General features: G+C 47.3%; 2 protein-coding genes across 9 annotated transcripts in view; both read left to right on the top strand.

Annotated features, from left to right (window-relative positions):
• The window catches only part of ASCC1 (activating signal cointegrator 1 complex subunit 1), a 53,145-nt gene extending 39,288 nt beyond the window's left edge, over positions 1–13,857 (top strand). For 2 of the 7 annotated variants that reach the window (XM_050959602.1, XM_050959603.1), the window contains exons 10-11: positions 237–318; positions 1,001–1,713. In XM_050959602.1, coding sequence (XP_050815559.1) covers positions 237–318; positions 1,001–1,101 — 183 coding nt within the window. In that variant the 3' untranslated portion in view covers positions 1,102–1,713. Of the gene's footprint in view, positions 1–236; positions 1,714–13,324 lie in introns of those variants that run through there. The other 5 variants (XM_050959601.1, XM_050959605.1, XM_050959604.1 and 2 more) reach the window with 5 other exon arrangements.
• Positions 13,858–18,184: 4,327 nt separating this feature from the next.
• Positions 18,185–19,953, top strand: part of SPOCK2 (SPARC (osteonectin), cwcv and kazal like domains proteoglycan 2) — a 51,234-nt gene continuing 49,465 nt past the window's right edge. For both annotated transcript variants that reach the window (XM_050959570.1, XM_050959569.1), the window contains exon 1: positions 18,185–18,937. In XM_050959570.1, the coding sequence (XP_050815527.1) occupies positions 18,764–18,937 (174 nt within the window). In that variant the 5' untranslated portion in view covers positions 18,185–18,763. The remainder of the gene's footprint in view (positions 18,938–19,953) is intronic.

The following is a 19,953-nucleotide window of genomic DNA, read 5'->3' as shown; positions in this document are numbered from 1 at the left end:
GCAGTCTGGTAGGTGGAGAGTGTGTGGGGGTGGGGGTATGTGGTGGTCTCAGCGAGCTGCACTTAACTGTAAAAGAGCCACATGTGGCTCACAAGCCACAGTTTGGCTACACCTGTTCTAGAGGATTAAGTTGAAGTTTAGGTTTGGTCACAAATGAAATGAGTTTGGCTTTCTCTCCGCATAGTCTGTAAGGGCATTTGCCCCAAATTTACTACTACTGGCAAATTCTTCTCTAGACAGACTTGCTAGGAACAGCAGGGGGACAACACAGAGCTAAGAAGAAGTTGCAGATCTGTTTGGGTGTCCCAAGTGGAAAAAGTGAGTGATGTAAATTAGGATTGAGGTGCATTAGGCAGCTCAGTGAGGGCCCAGAACTGGAATAGCAGGGTGTTTACATGAAACACTTGAGGTTCACTTGCAGAGCTGTGTGGGAACAGATGGCAAAGTGCAAGCTAGGTGCTTCGCAAAGCTGTACTGTGTTTAGAGCTGTCTGTTGCGCACATTCATGAACTCTAAAATTCACCTCCATTTTTATAAATCATTTTTGTCCTGAGTGATTTTTGCCATCAGTCACTTTGCTCTACTAGTTTTTCCGCTCTTCCTTAGTACCTATATCAGTTGTCTCAAGGGGAAGATTGTATCCTCACTACCTTTGCTGAGTTTTATCCTTTGGTTGGTGGGGAGACATACTTAGCTATGTGCCCTGTCCTCTCTAGTCTATATTGGTATCAGGCTTCTGGTTTAGCCAAATTTTTCAGAGTGATAAATCATAATTATACTTTGCTCTTCTATAGTATATTCCATCACAAGCTATGAAAATACTATACACACATTAATTACATTTTACAGTACTCCTGTCAGACAGATAAGTAGCATAATCTTCATTTGGCAGACTGATAGTCTGAAGTATGGAGAGATTTTGATTTGCCCAAAGACCCCCAGAAAGTGCCTTCTGATCTCTCGACTTTGATTAACTTGCAGAGCATCCTTTTTCGTCTAGGAAACCATTCATCCTTTTTTGTAGACCTCTGCCCTGGAGTGGACTTTGAAAAAGCTGTGGGTGGATTAAAAATTAATGAATGGATTGCTTTATGCTGTTAGTTCAGATTTTAGAGGGATTGTATTCGTTTTAAGAAATGCCACTGGATCTTCTCTGCAATTTAGTGAGCTGGCTAATGTATTGGTGTTGTTTAAAGGGAAATGCGTCCCTAACCTCCTGCTACTTTTCAGAGATAGGAGAGTTTTTTAATTTCATCTAAGTTTAGATTTTTCTAGTTTTAAACGCTACCCCTATCACTGAGCTCCTGTACCTCTCTAACCTGGCACTGCTTGAGGTGTCCCCAGAGAGGGGGGAAGGTCTGGTGGATATACAGTTCTGAACAGAATTTCTGTTCTCCCAGCTTCTCTGAAAATTAATATGGGACCGAACCTTCTGCACTGACCAGCCAGAAGCTTTGGTGAAATCTGGGATTGGTAAACATCTTGCCCTGCCCTTCCCCCCCACCCCATCCCAAACACGCACACACAACCCTCGCATGCTCTTGAGGATGGTGAACTTCCACACAAGATCAGGGCTGGTGCAACCATTTAGGCAGACTAGGCGGTTGCCTAGGGCGCCAAGATATGGGGGGGGGCCAAAAAGCGGTGCCCCCCAATTTTTTTTTAATTGGTTGAGCAGGCACTGCTGCTGGGACAGAGAGGGAGTCTGAGCTGCAGTGGCCGCCGGCAGCCCAGGGCCCCCCCTGGGTCAGGGTGCCGCCGCGGCAGCCCAGAGGTTCGGGCTGACCCTGTGGGTCAGCGCAGCCAGCAGCCCAGGGCCCCCCCTGGGTCAGCGCGCCGCCACGGCAGCCGGCAGCCCAGGGCCCCCCCGGGTCAGCGCGCCGCCGCGGCAGCCGGCAGCCCAGAGCCCCCCCTGGGTCAGCGCGCCGCCGTGGCAGCCGGCAGCCCAGGGGCCCCTGTGGGTCAGTGCGCCGCCGCGGCAGCCCAGGGGTTCGGGCTGACCCTGTGGATCAGCGCAGCCGGCAGCCCAGGGCCCCCACTGGGTCAGCGCGCCGCCGTGGCAGCCGGCAGCCCAGGGGCCCCTGTGGGTCAGTGCGCTGCCACGGCAGCCGGCAGCCCAGAGCACTCCCTGGGTCAGGGCGCCGCCGCGGCAGCCCAGAGGTTCGGGCTGCGCGCTGACCCAGGGGAATCCCTGGGCTGCAGGCAGAGGCTCAGAATCCCTCTCCCTCCCAGAGCAGAGGCTCCAGCCTATGCCATTTTTCTCGTTGCCGGTGGGAGCGCCAGCGGCTGGGCAGAGCTGTGCAGCTCTGCTTAGGGCACTGGCAGGAGCCCTGCGAGGGCAGCGCGACACCAGGGCTTCTGGAGGAAAGCGGGGGCTGCCCCCTGGCTCAGCCTCCACGTCAGCCCCAGCGAGGGGCATGGAGAAGAAAAGAGCCTCAGCGGTGGTCTGGTGGAGTGGAGGAAGAAAGAGGACCCCATGCTCATGCGTTGGGCAAGGTAAGCAAGTGCATCCCCACAGCTTGGCCTCAGGTGCCTGTGCTCCTGCCCCCTTGGTCCTTGGCTGGTCCCTGCTGCTGCTCCCCTTGTGCCTGGATGGCTGGAGAGAACAGCAGCCTGCAGAGCTGAGCTGCCTCAGTGCCCCCAGGCACCCCCCGACCCCATCCCCCCCACAGCCCTGACCCCCAGCTCCGAGCCTAGTCCCTCTGAGCTGGAAACCCCCTCACCCCATCCCCCCCACAGCCCTGACCCCCAGCTCCGAGCCCAGTCTCTCTGAGCTGGAAACCCCCTGACCCCATCCTCCCCACAGCCCTGACCCCCAGCTGACAGATAGTGTCCTTAACACAGTTATTGCTCTTCGCATCCTCTTGACCCTCCCAGTTTCTGTGGCCAGTGGTGAGCGAAGCTTCTCGAAGCTCAAGTTGATAAAAACATACATGCGAACATCAATGTTGCAACAAAGACTTGTTGGGCTATCTACCTTGTCACTAGAACATGACATTGCTCACAGCATTGACTTGGAGGAACTTGTTTCTAAATTTGCTAAACTTAAAGCGTGGAAACATAAATTCTAAATTATAACATGTTACTCTGTGACCGTGTATTGTGTATAATATATGTGATTGGTGGGGTGGGGGAACGCAAGATGGAAGTTTCGCCTAGGGCGCAAAATATCCTTGCACTGGCCCTGCACAGGATTCTGCTTGGCTTGTTGTGTGTTCATAATCAGGCGAGCAGATTAACATGCATCCAAAGAAGTGGGCTGTAGCCCATGAAAGCTTATGCTCAAATAAATTTGTTAGTCTCTAAGGTGCCACAAGTACTCCTGTTCTTTTTGTGGATACAGACTAATACGGCTGCTACTCTGAAACATGCAGGTGAATGTCTGTCGTGCTGCTTTCCAGCATCACACCTGCTGGTGCCTTGGAACTTGTCTTTTTAATTCTACTTTGGTTTTCAATGATTCTTTCATATACTTGAATGCAGCTTCTGATCAGGACCAGCTAAGTAGTGGATGTGGTTGGGGAAGTGGGTGTCTGCTGTCACAGTATGTAAAACAGCTGACCCTTTCTATCTGTAAACCCCCCTTTTGAGCCTGAATTTGATATGCTAGCATAAGCAGTCTCTGCACGTCTCCATTGCCTGACATTTCTGTCCATGGATTCCCAGCACTGTGCCTTGTGTGTGCAAAGTGCTGGCTTGCTAACCGCATGGTGCATTTCAGAATTTCATTTTTGTAAGAGATGCACACCAGCAGGGATAGAGCAAAGTCATCCTAGCACACTGCATACGTGTAGATTCCACTAAGCAATTTTAGCAAATGTGCAGCACCTTCATACTGGACAGAAAAGAGATTGCTCTATTATCATCCTACCATCTACCATGGTAGGCATTTGATTAGTTTTTTTATATAAACGTCTACCTCAATATAACGCTACCCGATATAACCCGAATTTGGATATAACGTGGTAAAGCAGTGCTCTGTGGGGGTGGGACTGCGCACTCTGGTGGATCAAAGCAAGTTCAATATAACACAGTTTCACCTATAACGCGGTAAGATATTTTTGGCTCCTGAGGACAGCGTTATATCGAAGTAGAGGTGTACTAGCCACTGCCCCTTACTCCTCTGCTTCCCAAAAGAGAATTCATATTTTTGATACTTGTTTCAGGTTGAAATACTTGGGCCTATCATAACCATGAAAAAGGAAGCTGATTTTTTTAGGTTAATCGGTCACAGGCTAGTCACCTAATATGCCTCAGCTACGCTACAGTGCTGATTCACCAGGGACAGTTTTGTGCGGTTAATCTACAATAGCCCTACCCTAAGGCAGTATTTATGTGGCTGCAGTTTGCAGCAGACTGATCTCCCTGCAGACTATGGGGTGTGTGTGTGTGCATGCGCATTTCATCCAGTGATAATGCAGCTCTTTGATGGTAGTTTTTAATTGCAGTGAGTTGTTCCTTTTGGCATTTTAAGTATTGAGACTCTCAAGAGAACTGCTTGGACACACTGATTTTGGCCATGGCACTTGAGGAGATTTATCAGTAATCCTAACAACAGCAGCAAAATCCAGGCCAAGCAGCTGAAAGTGCAATCTTAAAAGAGTATGTGAAGGAAGTGTAATGTGTGTAAATACCATTGCTTCCTTCCCTCCTCTTGCCTTTTGTCCTTCTGCTGCCCATTGCCTCTTCAGACAAATCCATTAATATTTCTCATATTTGTTGCACCAATGTAGATGATTTAAAAGCACCAGTTTGTGCTGGCATTCCTGCTCTGAATAAATGGAGCTGAAGTGCTTTGCTGCTGTCTTTGTGGTTTAGCTCTATGATTTACCACTGCTGTTCCAAGGCTTGAAAACAGATGTACCAACTTATTCTGGGAAGGTTGTCTACAGGAAACCACAGGACATAAGTAGTATGGTGATGAGTGCTTTACAAATGCGTAAGATAAAAGATGCTGAAAAGTAATGTGAGCACCGTTATAGTTCATCTTGAAATGTTACTTGTTTAATGCATTTTTGCAGTAAGTGTGTTTTTAAAAACGCAGAAAAAAATGCACCTATTTTTGATGGCCTGCTTCAGTTTACAGACTCTTTAAAAAGGAAACTGTTGAGGTTTGGACTGAAGTTTGTGATCACATTTTTGCTTACATTTGCAATGTTTAATTGTGTGTGTGGTTACCAAAACAAATACTTCAGTGTTCCATCTTTTTTGTTATAAAATGACTGCCAGCACACCTAGGGCACCCTGCAGTGTAATCTGTGCATAGTTTATTTTTAAACTTCCAACAGGAGTGTCTAACACAGTGATCACCAACCAGTCGATCTCCTAGAGAATCTCCCAGTTGATTGTGATCTCCGGTGGCAGTGTAGTGTGGCTGCCGCTAAGGCAGAGTCCCTGCCTGCCCCGGCCCCACACCACTCCTGGAAGCGGCCAGTGCAGCCCTCGGGGCAGGGGGACAGGAGTCTCCCTCTGCGTGCGGCTGCTTGCCTACAAGCACTGCCCCCTCAGCTTCCATTGGCCGTGAGAGCTGCGGGGGTGGTGCTTGCAGAGAGGGGCAGTGTGCGGAGCCGTGTGCCCCCTGCACGGCCTCAAAGGCCGTAGGGGCGCGTTTGCCCCTTCTGGGAGTGGTATGGGGCCAGAGTAGGCAGGGACCCTGCCTTAGCCTTGCTGTACCCACCACTGACTGGTAGCCACCGGAGGTAAGTGCTGCCCAGTGGGAGGCTGCACCCCAACCCCCATCCGAGTCCCCTCCTGGAGCCTGAACCCCATACCTCCTCCTGCACCCTGAGCCCTCTCCCAGAGCCAGCACCCTGTATCCCCTCCTGCATCCCCACACTCTGCCCCCCCTTCCAGAGCCAGCACCCCATACCCCCTCCTATCTTCCCAAACACTGACCCAGCCCAAAGCCCCTTCCTGCACCCAAACTCCCTCCTAGAGTCTGCATCCTCCACCCCAACCCCCTGCCCCAGGCTCAGAGCCTCCTCCCACACAGCGAATGCCTTGCCCCCATCCCAGAGCCCGCACCACTTCCAGAACTCCAACACCCTGCCCCAGCCCAGTGAAAGTGAGTGAGGGTGGGGAAGAGCGAGCAACAGAGAGACCGGGGGATGGAGTGAGTGGGGTGGGACTTTGGGGAAAGGGCGGGGCCTTGGGGAAGGGGAGGGGTATATCCTGAGTTGCCCTTAGATTCAAAAAGTGATCTTGGGCATAAAGTGATCTTGATCACTGGTCTAACATGAGAGGGACCAGGACTATAAAAATGACAGTCATTTTTATTCTAGATCTCTTTGGCTCAAAATAAATGACTGTCCATACGGTGTGGTATGGGGAGAAATTTAGAAGTGGATTTTTTATATAAATCTGCTGAAGGGCACTGGGCCCTTGATAAGTGCCTACTAGTGTGTGTCTTTAAGACACTGCCTGTTTTCAGAAGGAGCAGGAGGAATTCTGCTGGCTGATGTGGGAGGAAGGGTGGACATGACTCTGTGTATTCTCTGTCCCCTTTTTGGCTAGTTGCTCCCATGAGAAACAACTAAGTAATAGCTCCTGCATTCTCCCAAAGGTGCCATTACTGTGCACCCCTCCTCATCGTTAAGTAGTTTGTGTAAGGCGAGGTGGAGGTTGTTTATTCCCTATTCACTGTCACTGTGTGCCTGCTTCAGCAGGAAGGAGTCACAACATAAAGAATTTGCAACACCCTGCATTTACGCACACCCCACAGATTTGGATTGGCACAATAGATCTCCCAGACTGCAGGATTAAAGGTAAAGGGATGAGTGTGTCATATCACTTCCCTTGGAAGCTTCCTCTGTTTAGTATATTCCTTTCAGAGGATCTCTTTTGGAAGGCTCTGACATCTGTTTAGGCATCCATACTGTGCTTATGAGTGGCATTTTGGGTGACACCACCTACCTCTGCCTGCATTTGTTTGCTTAAGGACACTCGGGACCCACTTTGAAAAGTGTACAACATATTCTCCAGCTCCAAGTCAATATTTTTAGGGGGAAGGCACTTGGGCTAATGAGTAGATTCACTCAACATGCTTTTAGAAGTGTAATTCCAAGAAAAGCAAAGGCAAGTATGGTGTTGATTATGTGAACTGACTTCTGCACCCATCAAATTCACCTTCATGTGCAGTAATAAAAAAAGCTCTTGTTTGTTCTTAAGGAAGCAAGACAGTCAATCTTTCTGTGTGTGTAGGATTTGTAGAATTAATGTTCTTTTGCTGAACCTCTGTGGTGGGGCGCCTCCTGCAGGTTGTCCTTGGAATTAGCTCTTTAAGCCCAGAGCACCCTCTGCAGGCCGGTGGCTCGCCTGCTGCTGGTCCCTGTGTCCCTCCCGGATCCCGGTTCTGCCCCCAGCAGTAATCCACAATTTGGGTCTCCCCACCCAGGGGAACCCCCAACCCTCTATCCCCACCTTGCTTCAGTGGCTGCTGCCAGTCACCATCTAGCCCCTGCTCACTGGGGCTGACTTTAATCTATAAACCACTCATCATTGGCGGGGGGTTGGACCAGCTGCCACTGCCTATTTCTTGGCTGCCCTTCTGCAGCCCCTTGGTAGGCCTGCAGCCTGGGGTTTTACTAGACTGGAGCTCCCCAGCTCCCTCTGCCCTTCCCCAGCACTGCTCTACCTCAGGTACCCTTCTCAGCTCCTAGGCAGCCACGTCCTTCTCTCTCAGAAGCTGGAGAGAGAGAGTCTCCTCAGCTTCTGGCCCACAGTCCTCTTATAAGGGCCAGCTGGGCCCTGATTAAACTGACCACAGCTGTGGCTGTTTTCCCAGTCAGCCTAGCTTTCTCTGCTGCAGCCCTCTCCAGGGCTGCTTTATCCTCTTCAGACAGAAGCGTGGTGACGGCCCCGGCTACAGCCTCATATCCCGGTCCTGTCAAATGGCTCAGCTTTTGGTAACCATGTTGATCTCTTCTGCTAGATACCAAGTATTGATCTGTGACTATTTCCCCCCAGTCTTTTATCAAGGTGCGTGAATGAAAACTGAGCAAGTGGGAAGAAAATGAGGCTTGGACAGTTTTTAGAGTTAGCACATTACCAACTTAGAACGCAATGTCCTCTACACATCATTTTTCTGTCCCACTGAAGTATGTTACACAAAGCATTTCACTGGTTGTGCTCCAGCTCTCTATGAGCAAGTTTCCTCCAGGGTGAGGAAGCCAAAGGGAATTTTCTTTTCCACTTCTGCCTTGGTTCTTACCAAGACACTCTCACGCTCTCATAAGGGGAGAGTGATCCTAGGAACTGTTTCTGGTAGCTGAGGTCCCTGAATGTTTTATAACTTTGTTCAACCAGGAAATCCAAAGTCTCAAAAACATAAAAATGGAAGGATGATTCCACTCTAGGAGCTGAAAGGCCCCTTTCCTAATTGTATTTGAGGAATTGGGATTTGCTGGTTGAACAAAGATATAAAATATTCAGGGCCTTCCAGTTACACTCTTGTTTTTATCCATAGCATTGCCACCCCTGTGGTACAGGACATCAGGGATGATCCTGAGCCCGTAAAACTGGACAGCAAGCAATGGCCCTTCAAGATTTCCCAGAACAGCTACTTCAAAAAAGGGATGATGCTGGGAAAACCTAGATAGGTGGCAGTGCTACCCAGGGTCAGTATTTGTGGACTCTGATTGCTTTTGTTATTGGGACCCTGAGGGAGTGAGGAAGTGTCAGTAAAAGTGTAGAAGTCTTGAAATAAAGGCGGGAAAAATGGCTATGGTTGTCCTTGCAGCATGTTTACTTTGAGAATGTACAGCTTTATTACGAACGCTGTCTACCCTAGCACTTTTGTCAGTATAACTTGTGTGAAAAAAACCACTCCCTTGAGCAACATAAGTTTCACCGACGGAAGCGCTGGTGTGGACTGCACTATGTTGGTGGCAGACACTTTCCTTCTGACAGATCTACCACCACTCGTTGGGGGTGGTTTAATTATGTCAATGGGAGAGCTCTCTCCTGCCAGCATAAAACAGCTATGCAGGATATCGTACGGTGGTGCAGCTATGTTGCTGAAAGGTCTCTAGCGCAGACATGGCCTAAAACTCAGGCATTTCAGCAGTTTTATCCCTGGGGAAAACAAACATATCACACACCTCTGTCTCTTCTTTAAAAAAAAAAAAAAAAAAAAAGGCAAGGGAGTAGAAGCTCTTCACTTCTTGCATCGTATGAATGGAAAACCTCTGATCTTATTGACAAAATGACTGACACTACTCAGGAGATTTTTTTTAATTAATGCTGCCACTTATTATTTTGAGACGTCCATTACTTATAAACAAAACCAAGCTGTTATATTGAAATATTGCAATTATAAACTCTTGTATATGGATTTGATTTCAGTGAGTTGCTGTTGGGACTGGACCACCCCAACATGTAACTATTATTTATTTGCAAAATTCATGGAATTCTGAGTATATTATTTTCCCTACAAAAATTAATTCTTCCGTTTTCTCTTTAAAATAAGTTAAAATGCCAATATGTCCAGATTCACAAGAACTTTACAGCAATCTCTATTGTGTAAGCATTGATGGGATGATCATTTTTGTTGAGGAAGCAGATTTGTGTTCTCTTTTTCCAAGGGAGAGGGTTATAAGGACCAGTGGGGGAGTGGGCTGGGAATAAACTATATGAACATCTTGACAGAGTTGCGTTTTAAAGTTTTTTTATGGTTTGTAGATTTCAGGCCATTGACATTAAGCCTGGTCTGGAGATGTAACAAAAACTGATCTTCAGAGCAATCTCAGCAAAAAAAAAAAAAGAGAGAGAGAAGAAATAATTTTACCTTCACTAATGACACTGTGGTCCTCTGTGCTCTGATATGAACTTCAGAAGCTTCTGGGAACATACTTAATCTTTATAATTGTATAGAATGGGGTTTGGGCTTTCTTAGTCATTTCTCATCTTTCATGCCTCCTACTGTTTAGATACCTTATTAAAATATCTCATTTTAAATGGTGTGTGCTCCATCAGAGCTGTAGCTGCATTTCAATTAAATTCCTGCTAGCTGAGCTCTATCCATCCAATCCTCAAAACTCTGCACAGCACAAGAGGAGGAGATGACAAAAATTCTGAACCGGAAAAGCGTTTCTCCTGAACTCAAGTAGTAGACCACAGCACATTCCTCCACTGAGGTGGATACATAGGTGAAAGAGCTGAAATTCAGCTTGCCCAGGATCTAGACAGGAAGAGTGCTTAGCACTTGGGAAATTGGGGTTTAGGAGTGACTAGTGGTGAGCTGGTGCTGGTTTCTACCGGGTTGCAAGAGCTGGTTGTTAAAATTAGATGCTAGTGTAGAACCTGCTGTTAAGGGGCAGGCAGGTGGGCAAACAACTCAGCCTGCGGGACCGTCCTGTCCCCTACCTGAGCTCCCAGGAGTCCTAGCTGGGGAGGCAGCTCAGCTCCCGAGTCCTGCTGCTTTGAGCGGCTGCCGGCAAGGTAAGTGGGGGGGGGGGAATTTGCCTTGGGCCCTGCAGGGACCCCTGGCTCCACGAGGATGTCTCCGGAGCTGAGCTCCTCCCACTCAGAGCCGGCAGGCCGAGCGGCAGGAGCTCAGCAACACTATGTCAGGTGTAAGAAAAACATCAGCAGCTACCTCACAATTATTGGGAGGGAGGAGGCGAGGAGTTATTATAATAAACATGTAAGAATGGTTTTTTTATTGTTAAGTATGACTTTCAATGACTCAATGCATTGCCATATCTTATGGAGAAAGGTACCAAAAATATATACTGTGGAACATCCCTTAAATCAGAACTTTTTATAGGGAACTGGTTGTTAAGATTTTGGCAGCTCATCACTGGGAGTGACCTCTCATTCCAGTTTTGGGGGGCTAGAAGCATTGCAGGAGTGAACCTTCTAGATAATGGAAGAAACTTGACTAATGTACTGCTTAGAAAAGCAGCTCTCTTCCATGCAAATTGATTGGGCAGTGAGGGGAGGGCAGAACTCATTAGAAAAAAAGAGTACCTAGATATGAAGAAGCGGGTGACAATCGTAAAGTCCATCTCCTTATACAGACTTGAATTTCTGCCTTGGAAGCAAAATCTGCCGCCTTCCTTACTCATGTTTACAAGAATGCAGTGGCCACTACTGTGGGAGAGCCTCCTGCCATGAAATAAATCTGAGAGATCCCCATTAGCAGGGCAGCTGGCTTCTGTCAATGCCAAGTGCATTCTGGTAATTACCTTTTGGTGACTTACAGCCAGTTTCTCTAACTTAATAGGATTATGAATGATGAATTTGCTAATTCCACCTCTAAAGCCCTGTTAGAAGTGAGTTGACAGTTAGATGTATACTAAGATTCTAAAAGAAGAGAACAGAATTAATAAATGGAGATAAAATGTTTTAGTAGATACTAATTTAAAAAATAGGTCATGGGCAGATGTTATGAAGATCACCATGAACTGGCTGATTGGTGTTGGGGGACACAGCCTTTGTCATGTTGGTCACTGTTTTGAATCTATCCTATGCTGGTAGTGAGAGTAAGCAAAAAATTACTATGTAATAGTTTGGTGACTATCCAAAGAAGTGAGCTGTAGCCCACGAAAGCTTATACTGAAATAAATTTGTTAGTCTCTAAGGTGCCACAAGTACTTCTGTTCTTTTTATGAATAAATTGCTTTTCTTAGCCCAGTTCCCAGTGAACAAGTGTCCAGACAAATTGGTAGTTTCATACAGAGGTGCAGAGGTTTGTATTTGCCAGGATGACTCAACTACCCTCCTGCTGCTGGAGTTGATGCATCCAGGCCACAGCTGAAGTATCCTGCTGGTGCAGCATTGGGGGGCGAGGGAGCTTTCATTTGTTCTCCTGTGGATAAATAAGGAATTTTCATCTCCAGAGCTATTAAGCAGCTTTCACCAGAGCTGAATTCACTTTAAAATAAAATCAAGAATTATCCCATGAGCATTTCCAGTACAAGGGTAGGGTTTGTTTTTTTACAGAAAGGGGTATTCGCAGTGTCTAACCAATTTGTCAAAGCCAGCAATAGAAGCAAATTGTATAAATCAGTGCTGGGGAGACCTGCATGCATTTTGGAAAGGGGAAAGTGAATCCTTGTGTAGATGCACTAGATCTTGGGTTTAAGATGATGACATATGGAAAAATCAATGCATCGTTGGCCTTAGAAGGGCAGGCTTTAATGAACTGAGTGTTTCCTAGCCATTAATGTTTGCATGTTCCATAATGGCAGGAAGAGCTTTGTGTGTGACTGTCTTGAGCCAGTGTTTACAGGGGCAGATATAAAATTCAGGAGGGGACAGACTGAATGAGGGTTTCTAAGTTCCCCCGGGGTAGGGAGACCATACCATTCAGGCCCTTGATGACCCTCAGCATTGGAACATTAAACTGAGTTTGAAAGTAGTATTTTTACTGGAAAGCTTTCCTAAGGCATCACTGGTATTTTAAGGTAGAGTAATTTCCTGCATCTTAATGGAATGGGAAAAGCACTTTATACTTCAACGTGATGCATTTCCAAGCAGTATTGAACTTTTGTATAATGAATTCTGATGTCACTTTTGTGTGTGGCTCATAAATGGCATTAACTACTAGAGTGGCTCCCTGATGAACTGTGTTTTGCTCTTGAAAGTCTTTGAATAAAGAAGGACTCAGTGGTTTGGGGTTTAATGTTAGGATGAAGAGCCTTTCACCTTGTGTACAAATCTGAATTTGGACCAGACTGGCCACAAACATTGCCAGTGTTTGACTTGTGAATGATCTGTTCTCAATCCAGTCTCTTATGGATGTTGCAAATCCAATTATATTTAGCCCAGACTGGCCCCTTTGTTGGTGATCTCCACTAAGGACTGGAATAGGCCTGGGGACTGAATTAATTTGTCATATCTAGTGGTGTGGTCCCTCTAGTTCAGGGATTCTCAAACTCGGGGTTGGGAACCCTCGGGGTTGTGAGGTTATTACATGGGGGTGGGGGTTTGCAAGCTGTCAGCCTCCATCCCAAACCCCGCTTTGCTTCTAGCATTTATAATGATGTTAAATATATTAAAAAGTACCACTACGCGTCTAGTTCATGGCTGAGACAAATGGATGAGATCGGGTGGTGAAAGCTGGCATTGCAACTGTGCTGTCTGTACTACAGGAATTCAGTTTCCTAAACTTCATCTGGCATCCTCAACAAAGGCTTATCTCATTTTCTGTTAAAAACAAAACACTCTTCTGAAGAATCATTCTAAATGGAAAATGAATACAGAAGTAGAACTGAATATCAGAAGAGACTTTCCAAGGTTGATTTTTACAGGCAGGTCTGCAAACATACTTACATTTGTTTTGTTTGGACATTCCTCATGGGTTCTAACTCCTCTCTTTCAGATCTTTGAGAACTTCTACTTTGGAGAACTACAGCTGAATTCAGTCCATCTTTCTCAGAGATTCTCCACAGACAGCTCTGGTTACTACGCTACATCTGGACAGCTCACTTTCTCCTGAAATAACAACTCAGGTGCTCCAACAGATCTGCTGTGCACCCAGAATTGTAAAGGGGTAACATTAACTTTGGAGCCTCAAACATGAAGAGAGATATCTTCTACGGATTCTACAAAGACTGTGATGCCATGTTATTTCTTCAAAGAACCATGCACAATCTGCGACGTTGCACTTTCTTGGTGGAAGTCTCCTGCAGTCTTTCCTACAAATATCTCATCTCCCTGTCTTTTCAAAAAGCTCTGGTCTCCTCCTACCTCCACCTCACATTGCTTTTTCATTTCCCTTAACACTTCTAGTTTACAGGTTTCTTCCACTTGGAAGCTAGCTGGCATCTTTAGGATAAAGGGTCATCGTCAGCTAACCTTTTATATGCAGTTTTTCTCGTTTTTATCAGTCGTTTGATGCCATCTTACAAGTTTTACAAAAATAATATTTATTTCTCTACAGTTTCTTTCCCTCTGGCAAATATTTGTCTCTCCCAGCCTCCCTCCTCAGCCTTCTTTGTAATGGAGCAGAAGATGTCTTCATTTTGTTTACTTCGCTATTTCAAAGCCCAATGAAGTCAGTGGAAAGACTCCCATTGAAATCAGTGGACTTTGGATCAGGCCTTATATGAACAGGAATGTTGCATGTGCCTGTTTACATTTGTCACTAAACTGCTTGTTGTAGACAGCAGAGTGTGCGCACCCAGCCTTCTGTATGTTGCATCAGGTCTTGAGAATTTTGTTTTTAAATGAGCAACTGTAACTCTCAAAATAAATGTTTAAAATCCAGAAGAGATCCCCAGACTGTAATATAACAATGTTAAGGCAAGTCATTACGTGGGGCCCAAACAGTTTGACAGTGCTTCTGTAACATTAATTTATTTGGTTATTTTAACATCACTAATTCCTTTCCAAAAAAAAGTGTTTAACTCCTGTTGCATTAATAAAGCCATCAAATTATTTTTGTAAACTTTTTGCACTTGTATTAATAAACCATTTGCAATAAGTGCAGTGAGAACTGTTTTAAGCAGTCATTCCTGAGGCTGTCAAAAATCTATTTATTGTAAATGGTTTTCTGATAAAGGAGCAAAATTATTACAGTTGGTGACACTTTGAGACAGCATCTTAAGACAGTTTGCTTAAACAATGCTGATCTGTTGTTTCATGTTATCTGGGGATCATCTTTCCAAATTCAGTAATAGTGGCAACATAGTCTTTTTTTTTTTCTTCTTTCTTTCACTAGGAAAGTTTAAAAATGGATGATCCTGGTTTCTTCATTTTTGTATTGAAAACATTCCTTTTGCTCAGAAAATCAGTTTTAATATTCACCTGTTAGTCTGAAGCTATCCTGTACTCTATTTTAATATTTTTTCTCCAGCTCTCTTCCCATGCTGCCCAATGCCACTGCACACTTATCCTCCGGTGGAAGGAGCCTCTTCTAAAACCACCCTTAATGCTGCTTAGCTAGTAAAGCATGTGTACTCACACTTGGGACCTAATCCTGTGAGATGCTGAAAGCTCTCAACTCCTGTTGGTTTCAGCTTTCAGCAAGAAGCATATCTCAGGATCAGGCTGTTAGTCTTCCACCCAAAAGTACAGACTAGATTTTCTTTTTGCGATAGAAAGATATACATATAAAAGCTTCTCAGCATGTTTTATATTTAATATCTGTAACCAAGAAGCTGTTTATGCACTTAGCAATATACTTCAGACTAAATATTCAAGCTCTAAAGGACACTGAGTACTATTTTTATTCCTCTTTGTAAGCAGTTCTGTCTTAGAAGCTTAGCTATAAAATTTCCTTTCCAACTAGTTTTGCCCTTTGTTTAATATTGATTTTTTTCTTGCTGTTTTTTCTCATTGAGGTCATCATTAATTACTCCTGGGGGCATTCTGTGCCAAAAAATTAAATTCTGCGCACAATATTTAAAAATTCTGCAAGTTCTATTTGTCAAATAAATGCAGAGGCTCCAGTATGGCAGTGGGGAGCACAGGTCCCTGGCTGCACGAAGGTGAGAGATAACCCTGCAGACTCCCCACCCACGGGACATGGATTCAATGGTGAGGCTGCACCCGACTGACACAGCACAAGGCCTGGGTCTGCCCCAGAAATACTAGGCCCCTTATTTTTGTGCCAGGCGCACCAGGTGTGGGGCAGGCAGGCTCAGCCAGGCAGGATCCAAGTGTGGAGGGGCTCATTGTGGGGGGGATCCAGGTGTGGGGTGAGAGGATTCTGTGTGGGACAATCTGGGTGCAGGCAGCTCAGTGTGGGGGGTTGGTGTGGGGAGATCTGAATGCACAGGGTGCTCACGGAAGGGGGGCTTGCTAGGGTGGGGGTCGGTGCAGCTTGGGGGTGGGGGTTTGGATGTGGGGGTTCAGGATGGTTCAAGGGTGTGGGACTCATCAGGGTGAGTGCAGGGATCTCAGTGGGGGTGGTCTGGGTGCAGGAGGCTCCAGATGCAGGAGTTGAGGTTCAATGGGGTGGGGTTTGATTATGGAGGGCTAGGGGGTTCTGTGTGTATGGGGTGAAGCTTGGTGGGGGTGTCTGGGTCTGGGAAATCCGTATGCATGGGGGTTGGGCAGATGGGGGAGCAGCTCCCTATACAGGGACGCCTCCCCCCACAGTTGAGGAGTGATGCGGGCAGGAAGTAGGGGAGGATGCTGAGCTTCCTGCAGCAGGAGGAGGTTTGGGAGGATGGGTTTGACACAGCCCCAACCACTCCTTGCAGGGGAAGAGAAAATCCCGTTCTCTCCTGCCTCCAGCCCAGCCAGGACTAGCAGCTGATCCCAGGTCAGGGTAGGAGCCATTGGCTGGGATGTCACCAGCCCTGCAGTGATTTATCACTCCTCCGGGTACCTGAAATGATATACCTGTACAGCTAAGGAGTGGTGCATGACTGCTCCTGCAGCTTCCCTTTGCTTCTCTGTCCAAGTTATTTTTCTGTGGGGAAGCAAAAAAATCTGTGGGGGCCATGAATTCTGCGCATGCACAGTGGTGCAGAATTCCCCCCACAGTAATTAATATAGCTGGGTTTTGATTCGTTGGGCCAGATCCTGCCACCCTGACTAATGCTGAGTGTAATTCTTGCTCCATGAGTAATCCCATTGAAATCAGTGGGACTAGTGCATAGTAAAACTATGAAGTGAAACCCCACTATAACGCAATGTTTGGGGTCCAAAAAATTCCATGGTGATAAATGCGGGGTTGCAGTATAGCGGGGTTTCAAGCCAGTCAGTTTAAGTGAGTGGTCCCCAAGGCGGTGCATTGATGTGCACCGCTTAGTGCCCAGCAGGGGAGAGAAGCCGCGGCCCCGTGCCTGCTGGGGACAGTGAGCACCGGTGCCTGCAGCCTCCGAGTTCTCTGACCCTGGCAGGCGCAGAGCCACGGCTTCTGTCCCCTGCTGGGCACTAGGGGCACATCGTCCCAGCGGGTGCCATGGCATTGGGGACCACTGGTATTAGGCCTTAAAGGGGAGCCAACTTATGATCACGTTATATGCGATTTTGCGTTATGGCGGGGCACATTATTGCGAGGTTTGACTGTACTTCCCATGAGCAAGGGTGGCAGGATATAGCCCTTTGTGCACAAATACTGTATCAAGTGAGTGAGCACAACTGCAGAAGGGGCATTAATGGCTGTGTTTGCATAGGTCCTTTAGTTCCGTTCCGGTTTACATTCAATGGAGAGTTAAAAGAATGTTAGTCTGTTTCCTCTTCTGCAGATTGTCTTTAGTATTGTTAATTTCTAAGACTGAAAACCAAGAATGTGTTTGAAATCTGAATCCATTCCTGTGAGATCAACATGTGTTGTGCCTCCAGAATTTTTGGCTCCTATTTGCTTTACAATTGATGTAAACATCTATTATTCCTCTCTCATATGGGAAAATTTTTTTAATTCCCAGCAACCGTTCCAAGAGTGCAACCCTTTAAAGGGGTGGTGTCATTTTGAAAATCACGTGTCTGAGCATGTTGTAGCTACTATTGTGACAACTAACACCTACCATTACTATAAATTAAGTTAGTGAAAACATTTTTTCTCTTTTATCCATTGATTTCTTTGTGCATTTGACAGGACTGTACACTGTCCGTCAGACCCTAGTTCTACAATGAGGTTTGGGTGGATGAACTTCAGCAAAATCCCCTTGACTTTCAATAGGGCTCTGGGCTGAAAGGTGGGGGGGGGGGCTGCTGCCATAGAGCTAATTGCAGGCTCAAGGGCCCTACTTCAGCCTGCTTAGGCACTTTTGGAGCTTAACTATTTATGGGGGTGTTCTGTCAGATATGGGACTTGACATAGATCAGTGCTGGTCCCTGGACTCTGATTTCTAAAGGGGACAGCACCTCCATTTAACTTTTTTAGGGGTCTGCAACTGAAAAGGGTTGAAAATCACTGATACAGATAATCAGTTTTTAAAACCAAGTTCTTTAGAAACAGCCCAACCCCAATCCTCCCTGCCAGCCCTTCATCCCCTTTCAAAGCCCCTGGAAAGCCCCACGCCATGTAGGGCGCCCAGCCTCGCTCTTCACGTTCCTGTTCGGCAGCCAAAGCCCGACACCTCCCTACGCAGGAAGCGGCGAGCCTTGTTCTCCCGGGGGCAGGGCGGGCTCGCCTCCTGCAGCCTCAAGAGGAGGGGCTCTGCCGCAGGCCCTTTCCCTGCTGCATCCAGGCACCACGGCGGGCAGAGAGGGACGTGCCTGGGGCTCCGAGCCAGGAGACACGCCCGGGCAGCGCTGCCCTGCTGCAAACCCGCTCCATCCGGGGGGAGGGGCTGCTTTGGTGTCCCGGGAGGTGCCCCAGCGCTGTCAGCACCGCGCACCCGACCCCGCAGCTCTTCCCAGGACCCAGCCTGGCCTTACGGGCTAGGCACTGAACACTGGGCTAGCGGCAGCCGCGGCCCCTCCGCGTCCTCCTGCTCTGGGCTGCAGCGGGAGCTGTACGTGCTCCCCTGGAGCCTTTGTGGTGCCCGCTCGCGGGGCTCGCACTGCCCTGCTCCTGCTCCTCCTCCCTTGCGAGCGGGGCTAGTGACCGCGCTGTCCTGCCTGTTTCCCGTCTCGAGACTCACTTTGAAATCGTATCCCTAGGTGCTGGGTGGGTGCCTGCTTAACAGGTGTGATGTCAAGTGTGATGCTGATGCTCCAGTGACTAAGCCAGCCTCTTCTGGCGCAGACTCCGTCATCCTATCTGTGCTTCTAGCTCGGGGTTTCAGAGGAGGGCATCTCATAATCAGGTCACATTCCACTGAGGAGCCACCATCCGTCTCTCCCTAAATCGCGACACCAGAGAGGGAAGAAGACAAATAATCGCTTGCGAGAGGTGGAGAAAAAAAGACCAAGATCAGAGATGAGAGCCCTAGGCTGCTGTCTGGTGTTGCTGTTGGCTATCGCCTTGGCGGAAGGGGATAGCAAAGGGGGTAAAGACGGAGACCATCCAGGCAATTTTATGGAGGACGAGCAATGGCTGTCTTCCATTTCTCAATACAGCGGCAAGATCAAACACTGGAACCGCTTCCGAGACGTGAGTCTGCAGCCTAAAACTGTATAGCATGAGATGCACCCCAGAGGAGGGCAGGGGAGGCCGCTGAAAACCAAAAAGGAGTGCAGCGGAGAAACCTGTGCGAAAGGGCTGCCGATGAGAGCATTGCAATCTCTACTCTAAATGGATCTGTAAAATATATGGGGCTTCTGTGGTGGTTATTATGGGGGTGGGTGGGAGAGATTTAAATACAACCGGGCAGGTTTCGAAAAGCCAGAGAACTGAGCAAGTACTATGCCTGTGGAAAAATTTAAATGATTTCATTTGCAAACCTGTTTAATTTTGCATTAGCTAGAGACCAGCAGGCATCGGGGAGATGGAAGCCAGAACAGTGCGTACACAGGCTAGGCTAGGCAGCAGCACCTGATTGCATTAGATTGGACGGGGGTAGGGCGAGCTGGGCTGAAGGTGGTAACTCCCTTTGCAAATGTTGACCTTTAATTAGAGGGAAGGGGAGGCATTTGTTGCACGGAGCAGCTTTGCAGCAAAGGCAACTCGCTGCATAGTTCGGTGAAAACAAAGCAGTTCCCAAGTGCTCTAATGAGTCTGCAAGGTTGCGTTTGGCAAGGTTATATGTGGCTCCGCTGTGCTGTGTTAATGAACACCTTCATGGTGCCTAGACCTGTGCATTAAGATGAGCTGAGCAAGCGTGAATGTGTAAGGTTGAAAATACCGCAGACAAACGGTGGTGTTTTTATTGACATGTGTCCCCCTGCTCAGTTACTGCCTCTACATAATTACACCCGAGCTGTTTGATCCTAGCGGCTCCACATTCTGCTGCTTTCTTTTCATTATATTATTGGAGCCACAGGAATGGTTTCCGGATGGTGGGATCAGACAGCAAATGACAGACAAAATAATTAAAAAAGCAAGAGTAGAAAGAGAGAGAAAAGTAGGAGGGAGCCGAATGGAAATAATTATGCGTGCAAAGAAAGCAACAAAACCCAGGTGTCAAAACAAAGCCAAACATGGGAGATCGCCTTTTCTCTCCTGCTGTT

Source organism: Gopherus flavomarginatus, chromosome 6 (assembly GCF_025201925.1).
Source record: "Gopherus flavomarginatus isolate rGopFla2 chromosome 6, rGopFla2.mat.asm, whole genome shotgun sequence".
NCBI classification, from domain to species: Eukaryota; Metazoa; Chordata; order Testudines; family Testudinidae; genus Gopherus; species Gopherus flavomarginatus.
The sequence above is the reverse complement of the archived record's forward strand: the minus strand, read 5'-3'. Positions and strand labels throughout refer to the sequence as shown.